This window comes from Leopardus geoffroyi, chromosome B3, assembly GCF_018350155.1.
Source record: "Leopardus geoffroyi isolate Oge1 chromosome B3, O.geoffroyi_Oge1_pat1.0, whole genome shotgun sequence".
Classification (NCBI taxonomy): Eukaryota; Metazoa; Chordata; class Mammalia; order Carnivora; family Felidae; genus Leopardus; species Leopardus geoffroyi.
Window position 1 is genome coordinate 13,144,865 of NC_059337.1, and position 15,037 is coordinate 13,159,901.

The 15,037-nt window shown below is 40.4% G+C and overlaps 1 protein-coding gene across 9 annotated transcripts in view; it reads left to right on the forward strand.

The window, feature by feature from the left end:
- The window catches only part of MCTP2 (multiple C2 and transmembrane domain containing 2), a 241,814-nt gene that overhangs the window by 177,960 nt on the left and 48,817 nt on the right, over positions 1–15,037 (forward strand). The window contains exon 18 of one of the 9 annotated variants that reach the window (XM_045448744.1): positions 5,759–6,398. The exons of the other annotated variants lie outside the window; for them this stretch is intronic. Within the exon in view, the coding sequence (XP_045304700.1) occupies positions 5,759–5,800 (42 nt within the window). The 3' untranslated portion in view covers positions 5,801–6,398. Of the gene's footprint in view, positions 1–5,758; positions 6,399–15,037 lie in introns of those variants that run through there. 9 annotated transcript variants of the gene reach the window in all.

A 15,037-nucleotide genomic window follows, 5' to 3' on the forward strand; every position in this document is an offset into this window, starting at 1 on the left:
ATTTTGCATTTCATTGGTGATTTTTATGTATTTAGTAATGTGTATTTTTTCAGAAGATAGATAATCGACCTCCCCAAAATTTGGTCCACCCCAATACGCACATACAGACACAAAAGAGAGGACGAGGAGGAAGAAGAAGAGAAGAAAGGAAAAGAAAAAAAAAAAAAAAAAAAAAAAAGAATGGCAAATAGCCTATTGCTTGAGTTTACTTAAAGATAATCCTGCAGGTGGCGATAGAAACTCATAAATGATAAAAGTCCAAGGTAAATTTCTGTGGATTGCTTCTTGGGGATTTTAATTTCAGCAATTTATTTTTAATTTAATACAATCATCTACAAGCAGAAATCATTATGTGAGTTTAAGGAAAAAACTTGGGGTGTTGTATAATCTCTGAGTTTATAATCACTTACTCAGATACTCTATGGCGCTCATCTTTAGGCACAAGGGATGAGATCTGGATTATTGTCAAGTTGGTATAGATTTCATAGGACAACCGTTTAAAGCCCATTTTTTCCACTCTTAATTTTAGTTTTCTTAACCAAAATTTTATGCCTATGCCATTGGTCAGGTTTATAAAGTCCTTTGCTACTGAGTACGAAGTTGCTTAGGTGCAGTGCTTGCTTGCTGTGTGTGTGTGCATGCGTGCGTATGTGTGTGTTTACGTGTGTGTACACAGACCTTCACGTCAGAGTATTAAATCCAGTTTTTTTCAGGAGGGCATTTTCTTCCTTAGCTAATTGTTCATGGTTAGTTTTAATCTGAGTAGGATCACGAATTGCTTGAAAGCTATTTTACCCGTGGATTAAAAGCATAACAATAAGCACTTTTCTTTAAAACATTAGAAGAGGCATAGTGGATATGGTAACATTCTTTCCATGTATTTTCATGATTTCATTTTGGACCTTAGGCATTGTCAAAGTAAAGTGAAAGCATTCAGTCGATCTTTCTTCACTGCTTGTTAAGGTTTGAAAGTTCTTAAGTTGCTTTTTGTGAGTATATATTTTCATTTGCCATTTTTTCCCTTAGATTTGGGTTTGAAGATGCTAACTCTGAAACGATTTGCTTAAACATAAAGCTAATAAGCAGCTCTCCTTTTTTCTTGCAGTCTCATTCAAAAATCCTTCGCAGTACACATTTCTTGATTCTAAGAAAATGTAATTATTTTGGTTTAAATGCTTTAGACTATTTAGATCTTGAGTGTCTTTAACGGACAGCTGTGATGGTCTTGAGCAAATTATGTGAATTTTGGCCTTTGTCTCTCTTCTGAACATTTCACTAGGTCTTGTGATAAAGTTCAGAACAATAAGGTCTTGTATACCATAAGCTCGGATACAGAATTTCCTATAATGGAAGAGGGAGGAAAAGAAAAAAAAAAAGCAGAAAAGAAACCTTCTAGCCTTCTTACATTCTGTTTCAATTGCTATTCCAATTACTCATGAGGGAGAAAAGTGGAAAGTAAGTCAGACTCTCAGAAAACCTATTTTCTGTCTTCCTATAAAGAATATTCAGTTCTCTGCTCTGTTAGCAGCTGACCAAAATCTAATCCATTAAAAAATATATCGCAGTAAGCAGTTCTTGAAAATGTTTATAATAAATGGTAAAAGCCAAGCTTCCACTGTGAGATTAGCAGTTGGAACAGGATGTGTTCATCAGGAAATAGGTTATTGCCTGACCAGTGTGCCCTGTCCCGTAACCCGCAGGACAGATGAAGATTTAAAAGCTTGCAGTGCAAGGAGTTTGTTTGATTTCCCCTCTTTGCTTTCTTTTGCATATTCCAGCGCGGCTGATCACACAGGGCATTTTTCTCCATGAATCCATTATGAAGTTCATCTTGTTGACAAAAAAAACATCAGATGTTTTAGAGGTTGCCCCCCCCCCCACTGGCCCCCCTGCAGCCCATACTCATCGAATGACCTCTGCATATTAAAGCCACTGTAGTTGTCTCCCCTTCTCCGCGGTTTTGTTTTCCATGGTTTTAGTGGCTGGGTGTTAACCGTGGTCTAGGAGCAGATGATCTTCTCTGATGTTATGTCAGAAGGTCACCGTAGCCTAATACTCCGTCACCGCGCCCACGTCATTCACCGCCCTTCATCTCTCTGCATAGGCATTTTATTCTCTCACATCATCACAGGAAGAAGGGCATGTATAGTAAGATATTTTAAGGGAGAGAGAGAGAGAGAGCATATACACATAACTTTCGTTATAGGATGTTGTAATTGTTCTGTTTTGTTATCATCCGTCTCTGTTGTGAATCTCTTACCGTGCCTAAATTTATGCATTAAGTTTTATCCCAGATATGTAGTATAGGAAGAACAGTATGTAAAAGGGCTCGGTACTATTTGTGGTTTCAGACAATCCACTGGGGGGTCTTGGGAGGCACCCCCCACAGATAAAAAGGGCCTATTGTAATTCACTTTTACAGAACAGACTCTGTAGCTTTAAAAAAATAATAAGAGAATCGTGAAAGACTCTTTTCCAGAAGTCTAGACTCACTCTCTCCCTCCCTCCCCCCCCCCCCACTCCACCCATCTTAAAGATACAGGAAATAGAGCAGAGGATTAAGGTGATTTTCCTGCTTTTGCTTGATTGCAGTCCAGTCTCAGACCTAGTGGGCAGTGGTGCTCATGAATAATGCCTTCTCTGTGGATGATACCTATAGTAACACACGGAGTGACTAAAAGATCAAATATGCTGGCTAAAAAGCCTTAGGGAAGCATTATGTGTCTGAGGTCTGATCTATTGTCTAGGAGGTCGGAGAGTGTTAATGCACTCTGCAAAGATTACACTCCCACTCTAATTGCTACGGCACTTCCTTAAAGGATTTAAACAGTCAGGAAAGGTGACGCTTCTTGTCAGTTTTTGTCTTCTGCCTGCAGTTGAAGTCTATCTGTCTTTCCACTGAGACCACTAGATCAAGTAACCTAGCCATCGGGAAAGGTGCAAACTCCGAATGAAGATGGAAAGCAATGAGAGGGGTTATTTACAGCTCCATTATGACTTGCTCTTTAAATGCTTTGCATTCCATTTCTGGTGTTTACGTTGTGAAAATGACAGCATATCTGTGTTCCTGGGGGGAGTGGGGCTGAAAAGAGTCTAAGGCTTCACCTTGATTTTTGATCAGATTTGTTTTCATAATCTTTTCTCCATGCCGTGAGGCCCAGTGTGGCATCTTGGATTTGGGTTATTTCGGTTCAAGACCCGGAGGACAGTGGACTTAAGCGTTTCCTCTGTGCCGTCCCTCCCCAACACACACACACACACACACACACACACACACACACACCCATGCTGAAATGTTTATCCTGAATTAGGCATTTACAAGACTGACCCACCCGGAGGACCTGATAACTTTGTCCAGACCATCACTGTAAATTTCAAATGTTGTGCAAACACGTTCTTAAAAAGCTCCCTTCTGCTTTCGAGAATGCTTCTGAAATCGTGCGTGTCCAGGAGCTGATGGAGTAATGTTATCAGACCCTGTATCTCTTACGTTGCTTGGATTATAACTCAGTATTTTCTAAATGCCGCTGCAAAGCTTCACGGAAGGTTTTCCAGTTCTTCTGTGACAGGAGCATAGGAAATATTGGGGATCTGTATGTTTGAGCCAGACTGTTGAATCCTTAAATTCATAGTGTGCATTGCTGCAGGAGTGGGGAGGACATGCTCGCCTTTCGCCCTGAGCATTTTCTACCCGCTCTGCACGGTTGCGTTGTTGCGAGGTAAGAATTCCTCTTAGATCAGTTCAAATCGCTAATATATGTGGCTTAGAGCCTGCAGTATAATATTTATGCAGCTTCCAAAAGAGACTTGGGAGGATTCCCTGTAATTCAAGATGGTAGTCTGAATGATGGGTGTAGGAGTTTTTTTTTTTTTTTTTTAAGAAATCCTTGTTTGTCCCGTGGGATTTTCACACTTTTCGCCTGACGGCACTGTATTTTACTCATACTGTATAAAGCTGTCAGTGTGTACGTTATATGTGTCTCCTGAACACTCTGAGCAGATGACAAGAACAATGGCTGGAGGGGAAGAAACACATTTGAATCAACATCTTCAGAGCAGAATTGCTCTAGCCTCTCCTGTTCCCGCTCCTACGCGGACTGTCCCTCACACTTTGCCTTGTTGCACGTTCCCTCGCGCTGTTGGTAGATTACACCGAATGTTTCATCTGTATATAAAAATTAAAAATTCAAACAAAAATCTGGCCCACATAAGAACAGGCCCTTTGGGCATATGGTTCATTATGCAATATTCGTTTAATTACTAAAACACTTGGGATGGCTTTCCTGCCCTTACTTTCAACTTGCAAAGTTGGATCTCTTCTGTTGCACAGAAAATGTAGCACAGAATTCTGAAGGAGCAGAAAAAGGAAAAGCAAAAAAAAAAAAAAAAAAGAAAAAAAAAAAAAAAAAGAAAAAAAAAGAGCCTTTGAAGAAATTACTGGAATTCACCAAAAAGAAGTAGGATTCTCAGGATGAAGCCAGTGGAAATAAGGATTTCTCTCTCTCTCCCCCCCCCCCTCCACTCCCACCTCTCTCTTTGGTCTCTGCCTCCCTCCCATTAGGCCAGTTTTACTGTGGTTAGTTTATATAAATGCAAACAGGGCGGGAACACAAAGACTCAGGATTCAGGTTTCAAGTACATTCCCTCTGAGGGACTCAAGTGTCTCCATGAAGCTGGCTAAGTTTTATTGGTTCGAAGGGGAGTACTCTGAAAGTGTGCCTTTAATTGATTTTTCAGGGCAAACAGGTGGTGATGGTTTAGACATGTCCTAGCCTCGGTGCCACTCCTAATTTGAGGCTACACGTATAATAGCTTTATTAAAATATACAATCTCCTGGCTTTGCTTTTACCTGAACATCTGCCTCTTGGTCTTTAAAGGGCCTTTTAAAATATTTTCATTCTGTGCTTAAATGGATCACATCCTAGAAAGGCTGGAGGAAGTCTTTATTTTCTACTCATGGCATCAGACATTATTTTTGGTTTGAAATGAAAGACGTTACAGTGCAAGCGGCATCTTTAAATAGGATCATTGTTGTTTTAGAAATTTTTGTGGTTGTCATTGTTGTGGGCACATTTGTTTACGTGATGTGACAGTGATTTGACCATTAAGAGGCCAAAAACTGAGTTTGTCAATCCTGGGTTTTGATTTGAACTTTTATTTTTGGTGAGCAAAAGATTGAGTGAGCAGCTGCGTGTGAGTGTATATGAGTGCGTGCGTGCGTGTGTGTGTGTGAACGTACTTAGATACCCCATCTTGGGTTTCTTCCTGGTTTATAGTGATGTCTCAGTGTTGTAGGAAAGCTTTTCAGATTCCGCCTGATCGAAATAAACGTGGGATTCCTAAAAGCATGTTTAAGGAAAGGAGGATCCAAACCTTGGCCTCATGTTTGTTTTTAGAGGCAAGTATGTGTGGCCCGCATATAAGCAGTTCTCTTTCTGATGAAGCAAATAGATAGTTTATCCAAGTAATGGGAGACCATCGAAGGCATGCTCGATAGGATTCCTAAAGGAATTGCTCTTTGCTATAAATAGCATCTCTCTGTCATCACTATTGGAGGGTTCCTGAAGGAAAGCACCTTAGTCTGGTTTAAGCACATTGGATATGTACAGAGCTATTGCAGACTTCATGTGAACGGGTTGCAAGCCTACTTCTTTTAGTGCCAGAAATAAAGCTACAAGCAGAGTAACTTAATACAGTGAACTGTTTTACTTGGTCACTGCACTAATGCTAATTAGATACACTTGCTTTATTACCCAGAGCGATTTCTTCCGTATTCATTCTGGTCTAATCTTTCTGTGACCATGAAGGAGTCAGTCGTAAGTGTGAAGTTTAAGCTTTCCGTCGCCACTGTGGCCTGATGTTCATGTGACCAAAGTCAGAGAACACTTTTCGAGAATGCTTTGTCCACGTGGAGTACAATTCGAGCCCCAGTGGATTTCTACCACGGAGGGTGCCCACAGTGCCAACGGTTACACATCTGAAAGAAGTGAGATACTTATCTGTACATTTATGGGATTTTTCCTTGACCCCTTCCAGATACCCAGCTTTATGGGGAATAAATAAATGTGTGAGGATTTGTCCTCCCTTCCTTTAATCAGAGCAGAGAATTTGCCGATGGCTTTGAAAGATACATTTACCGAGATCAGACGTTCTACGGCTCCATTACCAGTTTCTGCGAAAACGCGTGATGAGACATTTATTATCTGGTTGTAGACCTGAAATGATAATCCTTCCAGGAGGTAAAAGCTGATAGTGGGAGCCCATTAGTTGCTTTCTTTCATTTGGTTCCGAGCGTTTCTACTTTGTGAACTAGTTGTTCTGCCTTTATGCGTAATGTGGGACTTTTATTTTGTTTTATTTATTTATTTTGAGTGAGAGAGAGAGAGAGAATGAGCAGGGGAGGGGCAGAGAGAGAGAGGGAGAGAGAGAATCCCAAGGAGGCTCTGTGCCGTCAGTACAGAACTTGACGACGGGCTCGAGCTCACGAGCCCTGAGATCCTGTCCTGAACTGAAATCAAGAGTTAGATGCTTAATCGACTGAGCCACCCAGGCACCTCAGATGGGGGCTTTTATTGGGCCATGGGCAATCGTTGGACTTTGTCCCATTTATATAATGTCACCAAGAAATGGAAAGTATACAGTGGCCAGTAGCCTGATACAAACATGAAAGTGATGGGATTTTTTTTTTTAATTTTTTTTTCAACGTTTATTTATTTTTGGGACAGAGAGAGACAGAGCATGAATGGGGGAGGGGCAGAGAGAGAGGGAGACACAGAATCAGAAACAGGCTCCATGCTCTGAGCCATCAGCCCAGAGCCCGACGTGGGGCTCGAACTCACGGACCGCGAGATCGTGACCTGGCTGAAGTCGGACGCTCAACCGACTGCGCCACCCAGGCGCCCCAAAAGTGATGGGATTTTAATAAACGCTTTGTACTTAAAGGAGGGAAAAGATCATGCATTTAGTATTGAGCTTATGTAAATACAAGTTAGAAGCATTCTTTTCTGTTTTTAGAAAGTCACAAGGTATGTTCAGAAGGGGAAACTAAGTTAACAAAACCTGCATGTCTAGAAGAATACAGTGTAAAAGTCTCCAGCCTATAGTTAATTTTAAGATTATATGGACTTATGTATAGACTTCTTCTAAAATCAGAATGGAATTAGCTATATCTGTAGAAACATCCGCAGTTTCCTTTTACACAGAAAAGTGTTCTTGTGAAATCGCAAGTTTGAAAATTACATAGATTGTTTACTCCAGCAGTCACGGAAGATACTAAAAGTAGGAAACACCTAATTCAGGTGTCTTTCTGCAAAAGTACTGGGAGAAGACTCCCCGCACAAAACCAGAACTAGCTGGCAGAGTTTTGTCCTTAAGGGATAAGGCAAGAGGCCCAGTTTGACTTTTTGCCCCCAGTGAACTGACCAGATGACTATGTCATGTAGAAACAGTCAAAGACAATGCCCAATGAACACCAGAAATGGCATGTTTTGATGCTCCAGAGGACAAATGGTTAATGAGTCTTGATTTGGTAAACTTTTCCTCTCTCTGTATATGGCATGATGTTGAGGTGCAGGTAGGTAGGAACTTTTTCCTGGAGGACAAGGGAGAAAAGTGAGGGTCAGGCCAGCGAAGGGCATTTCAGTTTGGAGCCCAAGCCAAGTTGACGTTTGCCAAAACCTTTCTTCCATGATGGGTGCCTCTGTTCCCTTTACCTCTTTCTAGGTGGAGACTGGACCAGGAGGAACACATCCCTTTCTAGACCCTGGCTCCTGCCAAAAGTGTAGAATTCACTTTCTGGCCAGTCTCCACAGCCCTTCCCAGCTTCCCTAGGGAAATCCTTTCACATTATACCACTTGACTAGCTTTCTGTTGCTCGTCTAACAAATTCCCATACATGAAGTGGCATTAGACAGCACAGATTTATTATCTTACAGTTCTGGAGGACAAGAGTCTACCCCAGATCTCGCTGGATCTAAAATCAAGATGTTAGAAGGGCTGTGTTCTATTCTGGTGGCTCTAAGGGAGGATCTATTTGCTTTCCTTTTCCAACTTCTAGAGGCTGTCCAAGTTCCCTGGCTCATGATCCCCTCTCCATCTTCACATTCCAGCAAAGGCACGTTGTTGAGTCCTCACGTGGCGTCACTCTGACCTTGCCGTGCCCTCACATCTTTTCCTTTCTTCTTCTGTCTCTGCCCTCCACGTTGAAGGACGAACCCTTGTGATTACATTCGACTCCACCAGGTAATCCATGATGAACTCCCAATGTGAACGTTAGAGGATTAGCAGCCCTAACTCCTAACTCCATAAGGGAAACCTTAGTTTCCCCCTTGAACTGTAACATACTCATTTTTCTGCCTACCCCAGCTAGGCCCTTCATCGCCTAATTGTGGTGTTTCATTCATGTTGCATTCTGACGAATGAAGATTTATGAAACAAGCATTGGCCCCTTGCACAAGTTCATAGGAAGTAATTCAGTGAGGCGTTCATTTGGGAGGAGGGAAGAGGTCACGGACCGTGGACATTTCAGTCAAGAGTGGCTGGGAGAACTGCAATTACAAATATAGTCAAAGTCACATGTTATCGGCAACGTGGAAAGATTTCTGGTATTTGGTCAGCTCGGTGGGCTTCTCTCATGGCGGCTGGTATATGGAGGGCTTTATGCCTAGGAGGAAGCAGTGTGCCTGCTCACATAGCAGATCTTGGGTGTGAGAACCTCAACAAGGAGAGGAATAGGTGGGGCTAGTTTCAGAGGCCAACCAAAAGGGATGAGGAGACCAGGAATGAGTCCAAGGGTTGTCCAGGACTCAGAAATAATTCCTGGTGAGTGGAGGAGTATAACTGGGCATCAAATGTGTGGTGTTTCCCCACGCAACTCCCCACAGTTCATCCAAATCCAAACCATGTTTAAAGAACCTACAACAGCCTGTGTGCTCTGTAAAACACCCCTGAGCATCCCAGACAGAGGTGATCTTGTTCTTTCTCCTGGGCTATCGCATTTCCTTCCTGAATTTTTTTCTTCGGTTTCTCACTGCATGACTCCGTTCCCACGAGTAAGAGCGCTTTGCTGCCAAAATTATCTAGTTGAATATCTGATCCTGGTTTTTTTTTGTTTTTTTTTTTTTGGTGTGTGTTTCGTTTACAATCACATCTTCAACTTGTTACTGTGACCTGCGGGTCTTTCCACTAACTGACCCCCGATTAGCACTCCAGCCTTCTCTCCAGTCTCGTTTCTCTACGATCCATCCCAATGAGTTGTCTTGCCATCTTTAAAGATGTGAAGCCTTTATTGATTGATGGATTGATTGATTGATTGATTTTTACCTCTGTTGTGTCTTTTGCTCGCGCTATCCTTCTCTTACTAAAGAGAAAGTTAGTTGAAGCAAAGCACTGCCACTCTTTAGCATTGGGCAAACACAAAGAAATAACTTACTGAATATCTTATCTTTGGCCTGCGTGCTTTTCTAGAGAAATAATTAGTGACATTGAGACCAACCAACCTTATCTTCCAAGTGGCTTTCTTCATGCTTTTATTACTGTCCCTTGACTTGGGTTCAGTCATTCATCCGCTTTAAGAATCATGGCAGTGATGATGCCTCCTCCCTTCTGTCATTGCATTGAGTCCTTCTGACAATGCTTGGGGAAGATATTACTGTTCTCATTTTACAGATGAAAAAAAGGCTATGTAGCATTTGCACGAGCTGCGAGTATCCGCTGTGAGGATAGAACCACGATTTAGAGCCAATCAAAATGAATACGTCCTAAGCACCATTAAATACATGCTTCATGTTAAAAAATGTAATTGCCTCACAACTGTTGGAGATGACACAACAGGAAAGCGTGTAGCATAGTAGTTAAGGGCACTCAGCTCCGTAGTCAAACTCACTACAAATCAAATTGTTAATAATTTTATTTTCTCATTTAAAATGTTCTTTTGATGACTATGCAATCATATATAATGATGTGCTCTGCTATTTTTATTTACAACCATATGTGAATAAGACACCATGAGAAACTCTAATTTCGGTGTGTGTGTGTGTGTGTGTGTGTGCACGCAGAGATAGTTTATACTGGTAGATGCTGGATGATGGAAACTGTCATTTTGTTCCTGTTTTCTTTTTTTCTTTCTTTTTTAAAATAACAGTAAGTGCCCCGTACATACATAATAAGCACTCCATGAAGGTTCGTCGAATGGATGCTTGAATTGATTAATCAGTTCCTCAGTTTTCATTGATTTGGAACCCATGGCATATTTGACTGCCTTGACTTTCTGGGCATTGATGTAGATGGAAATAAACCTCGAACCAGAACTTTCTCCTGCTCCCCCTTTTCAAGCCACACACAAATGTTCACATGCTGGGGGGTGCGGGGTATTGCAGCGGGGGAATATTTGTAATTCATGTATCTGGAGTATCTCAGGTTCTGTTCTCTTGAACTTGTATAAAGCCATAGTTTAGATTCTGATTTAGGGCTTCCTGGTCTACTCTCCAGACCACTACAAGCAGCCTTATGTTGTGACATCATCCAACTGCAGTGCTGGGTAACAAGTTGTTGAAATGCAAAGGATACAGTTAGACTTTTAATGCTCATCTTGACTGTAGTTTCAGTTCAATAAATCTTTGGGTATCTATTACATACAAGACACTGTCCTATGTTTTATGTAATTTATGCAAATTATATATGCTTCAGGATTTCAAAGAGTAAAACTTGAACAAAATGACCATGATGCCAGGCAAATGTATTTTGAGCCAGTTATCAGGTGTCATGAAACACCCAGTAACATAATGGCTTATCCCAGTCAGGGGAGCCAATGAGAAAGAAAAAAATAAAATTAAATTAAAAAAAGAACATTCCTAGAGGCACTTAGACTAAGAGGCACTGAGAAATAAAACATAGGCAGTTTTTAAGAAAGGTAAATTTGTGTGCGCCTAGAATTTAGAAAATATGGTAGGAGAGAGTCAGTAAAACCAATAGATGTAAGTTTGGGCCATATTTGGATTTGATCCCCTTGGATCTCATATTAATAGTTGTAGACTCTGTCTCTAGAGAGCAGGCAGACACAAAAGGCTTTGAGCGGGAGTGCACCATGATGAGAACTAAGCTTTGGGTTGTTACTTTGGCCTTGATGTGAAAAGTTAGGAAATAGAGAAAAGTATTATGATAATACATGAATTTGAAGTTTATTAGAGTAATCTGGGCCAGAGATTGTCAACTTGCAAACAATAGGGGCCATATTTGGTTCAGTGTGTGTGTGTGTGTGTGTGTGTGTGTGTGTGTGTGTGTTTGTGTGTTTTAGTTATCTGGTTTCTGTCTTTTCTCCTTTTCTTCTTTATTTTTAAATAAATTTTGTAAATGTTTATTTTTGAGAGAGAGAGAGAGAGAGAGAGAGAGACAGAGCATGAGCAGGGGAGGAACAGAGAGAGAGGGAGACACAGAATCTGAAGCAGGCTCTGAGCTGTCAGCACAGAGCCTGATGTGGGGGTTTAAACCACGAACCGTGAGATCATGATGTGAGCCTTAACTGGACGCTTAACCAACTGAGGCACCCAGGCACCCCTCTCCTTTTCTTCTTTATTCCCCACCCTGGACTTCCTTACTTTCCAGATCAGTTCTTTGTCCGTATCATTTGTAAACCAATATATGGCTGCTTGGGAGCCCTCAATTGCATGGCCTTTGAAAGCATTCCTAGGTCAGTGCAAAATCATACCCATTGTGTCTAGTGGTATGTTACCTGCCATAAAAGAAAATTAATGTAAAATATAATGTATATATAAGGGAGTTTATAAAACTATGCATATGTGTATACAAGTTAAGGAATAACCATTAAGAAATACTTGTGTGTTGGGGCGCCTGGGTGGCTCGGTCGGCTGAGCGTCCGACTTCCGCTCAGGTCATGATCTCATGGTCCGTGGGTTTGAGCCCCGCTTCGGGCTCTGTGCTGACAGCTCAGAGTCTGGAGCCTGTTTCGGATTCTGTGTCTCCCTCTCTCTCTGCCCCTCCCCTGTTCATGCTCTGTCTCTCTGTCTCAAAAATAAATAAACGTTAAAAAAAAATTTAAAAAAAGAACTAATGGAAAAAAATAAAATCTTAAAAAAAAGAAATACTTGTGTGCCTGTCACCCAACTTGAAAATTAAAAATCCCCATTATTTTCGAAGCCCTTTTCCTTTTGCCTCTTTGTGATCGAATCCTTCTTCATTCCTCTTCCCCAGAAGTAATGGTGACACTGAATATTGTGTCATTTTCTCACTGTCCAATTGTAGTTTCGCCAACTTTGTGTCTATCTCTGAACAGTGTAATTCAATTTTGTCTGTTTTTTGGAGAGTGGATAAAAGCAATCCCAATACTTTAATGCCTTACTCTGCGGGTTGCAAATTCACTCAAAATAGTATTTTTGACGTTCATCCGTGTGGCTTATCTTCATTCTGTACATTTAACTTTACAAGTAAATTATTTGATTTATCCATTCTACTTTAGGTAGACATTGGATTGATTCCACGTTTGTTGTTTTGTTTTATTTATTTTTTTAATTTTTGTTTTTGGCTGTTATGAAGAGTGTTGTTGATAATATCGATAACGTGTTTCGTCTGGGGGGCACGTGCAGTTTAGCGTCACGACTCCTAATGTGTGGTGCCGGGACATCAGCGTCAGCATCACTTAGGAACTTGGTAGAAATGTAATTTCCCTGTCCCCACCCATTGCCTTCAGGGATGAGACCCAGCAATCTTGTTTAAAGCAGCCAGCCCCCTGGTATTTCTGATGCACACCAAAGTTTGAAACCCATTCCTCCCAAATTTATACCTAGGACTAGAGTTACTTGGTTACCTGATCATTCTCTTTAGTTAATGCCAACCATTTCCCAAGTGACTGAGCCATCAGGCATCAAATGAAAGTTAATCATTGCTCTGCATCTTGGAAAACTCGTGGGATTAGCTGGCTTTTTCAATTTTGTCCATCTGACGTGTGAAGCAGTACCTTGGAGTGGTTTGAATTTGCACTTGCCTCATTACAGATGAGATTCAATGCGTGGGGGCCTTTATGTGCCTCTTTGTTCTTCTTTATGTAACCCCTACCTTTTTATTGAAAAAAAAATTCTTGCGTTTCATGTCAGATGTATCAATAATTTTTCCTGTGGTCTGTGCATTTTGTCTCATTGTTGAGGAACCATTCCCGGGCCCACGGTCATAAAGATACCCTTTACATTTTCTGTGGCTTTGCTTTTTATACTAAAAATTTAAAGCTCCTTTCGATTTGATTTCATCATTGTGCTCTGGCTCTCCAGGTAATCGGTCTCGTACAAGTTCTTGAATCTTCTACTCTTTCCCAGGGGCCTGCAGTTTTCACAAGGTCATGGATCAAGTTGTGCTGTCCCATTGGTCTCTTGTCTACACCTCTCTCAATGTGATACCAATATTTGGCTTTAGCGTGGTTCCAATTTGTTTGACCTTTTCAGGAATGACTTGGCTGTTCTTGGCTTTTTGCTTTTCCACGTCAGCGTTGGAATTGGTGTGTTGTATTCCACAAAACCAGGGCAAGACACAACCAATATTGAAAATGAGGCAGACTCAGAAATTAGTGAGTGAACTGTCAAAATCGAGACATTGAAACATCACGGCAAAACGAAGCCAAATGAATTGGAAATATAAATAAGAGCCAAATCGATGCAGTAGAGTACGTGTGTAAAATAGAACGGAAAATAAAGTGGAAAGTGGGTCTCTTCGAAAAACTAGTAAGATTGACTATTCTCTTCTGAGAGTTTTCAGTGGACAGGGTAAAGGCACGAGTATCAGGTATTAAAAGGGGGAAATTACCCAGATAAGGCAGAGATTGAACATAAAAGGATATTATGAAAGCGTATGCTTAAAATGTTAAAAAATGTATGAAATAGGTAAAACTTGTAGAAAGGTGTCTCAAAGTGACTGAAACAGTATGGGAAATTTAATGACCCTAAACCCATTATATAATTGAATCAGTAATTTAGTATCTGTCCAGAAAATAAAACATAAGGCCCAGATAACGTTAGAGGTAAATTTTACCAAATATTCAAGGAACATATAAAACAAATCTTATATAAAGTCTCTCCAGTTATCTTCTGGCTATTATCGTCTTCTTTTTTTTTTTTTTTTTAAGTCAGTTGTCAGTTTAATTTTTATTCATGGAGAGGAAATACTTTTCTTCTTCTTTTTTCCTTTTTCCCTCCCCAGTGTCTGCCTTCCAACCTTTATTTTGGTCATTAGTTATGGGCCTGCACGTGGTTTTCTTTCTTTTCATCGTATTTGAGTTTCTTTAAATCTGTAACTTCACATCTTTGGTAAATTTGGGGAAATTCTCAGCCAGTATCATTCATAGCTTTTGCTCTATTCTCTCTTTCCTCTGTCTTCCTGGATTCCAAATTTTTATGTGTAAATTAAACTTTTCTCAGTGTGCCATATAGCTTTTTTTTTCTGTTTTATTTTCTTAGTGTATTTATCTCTGCATAAAGTATAGATATTTTTACACAAATACACCAAATCGTGAATCTTCTCTTTTCTGTTATGCTAGTAAGTTATTTCATGAGCTCTTCATTTTACTCACCCCTTTAAAAAAAAAATTCTAGCTTTCCATTAGATCTTATTGTAGATATACCGGTTCTCTGCTGATATTCTCCATGCTTTTATCCATTTTCATGTATATACATACATATATATATATATATATAAATCATAACTGCTTTAAAATTCATATCTGGTGACTCTAACATCGAAATCATCTGCTTGTTCTGGTAGTCTTTTTTTCTCTTGATTGTTGGTCATTCTTTTTTATCCTAACTAGGACGAGTTATTTTTATTAAATGCTGGATAAGATTTATTAGAGTGTCATAGGGGATATGGACTGTGTTATCTTCCAGCAGAGAGGATATAGAGGAGGTGGGAAGAGTTGAACAAGTCCCTGTGATACAGTCAAGGCTGAAACGATCCAAGGAAGGATTTCAAACATTTTGAGGATTTGGCTATTTCTAGTTTACCCATGTACTTAGTGCATAGCCCTTCAGGTGTCTTAAT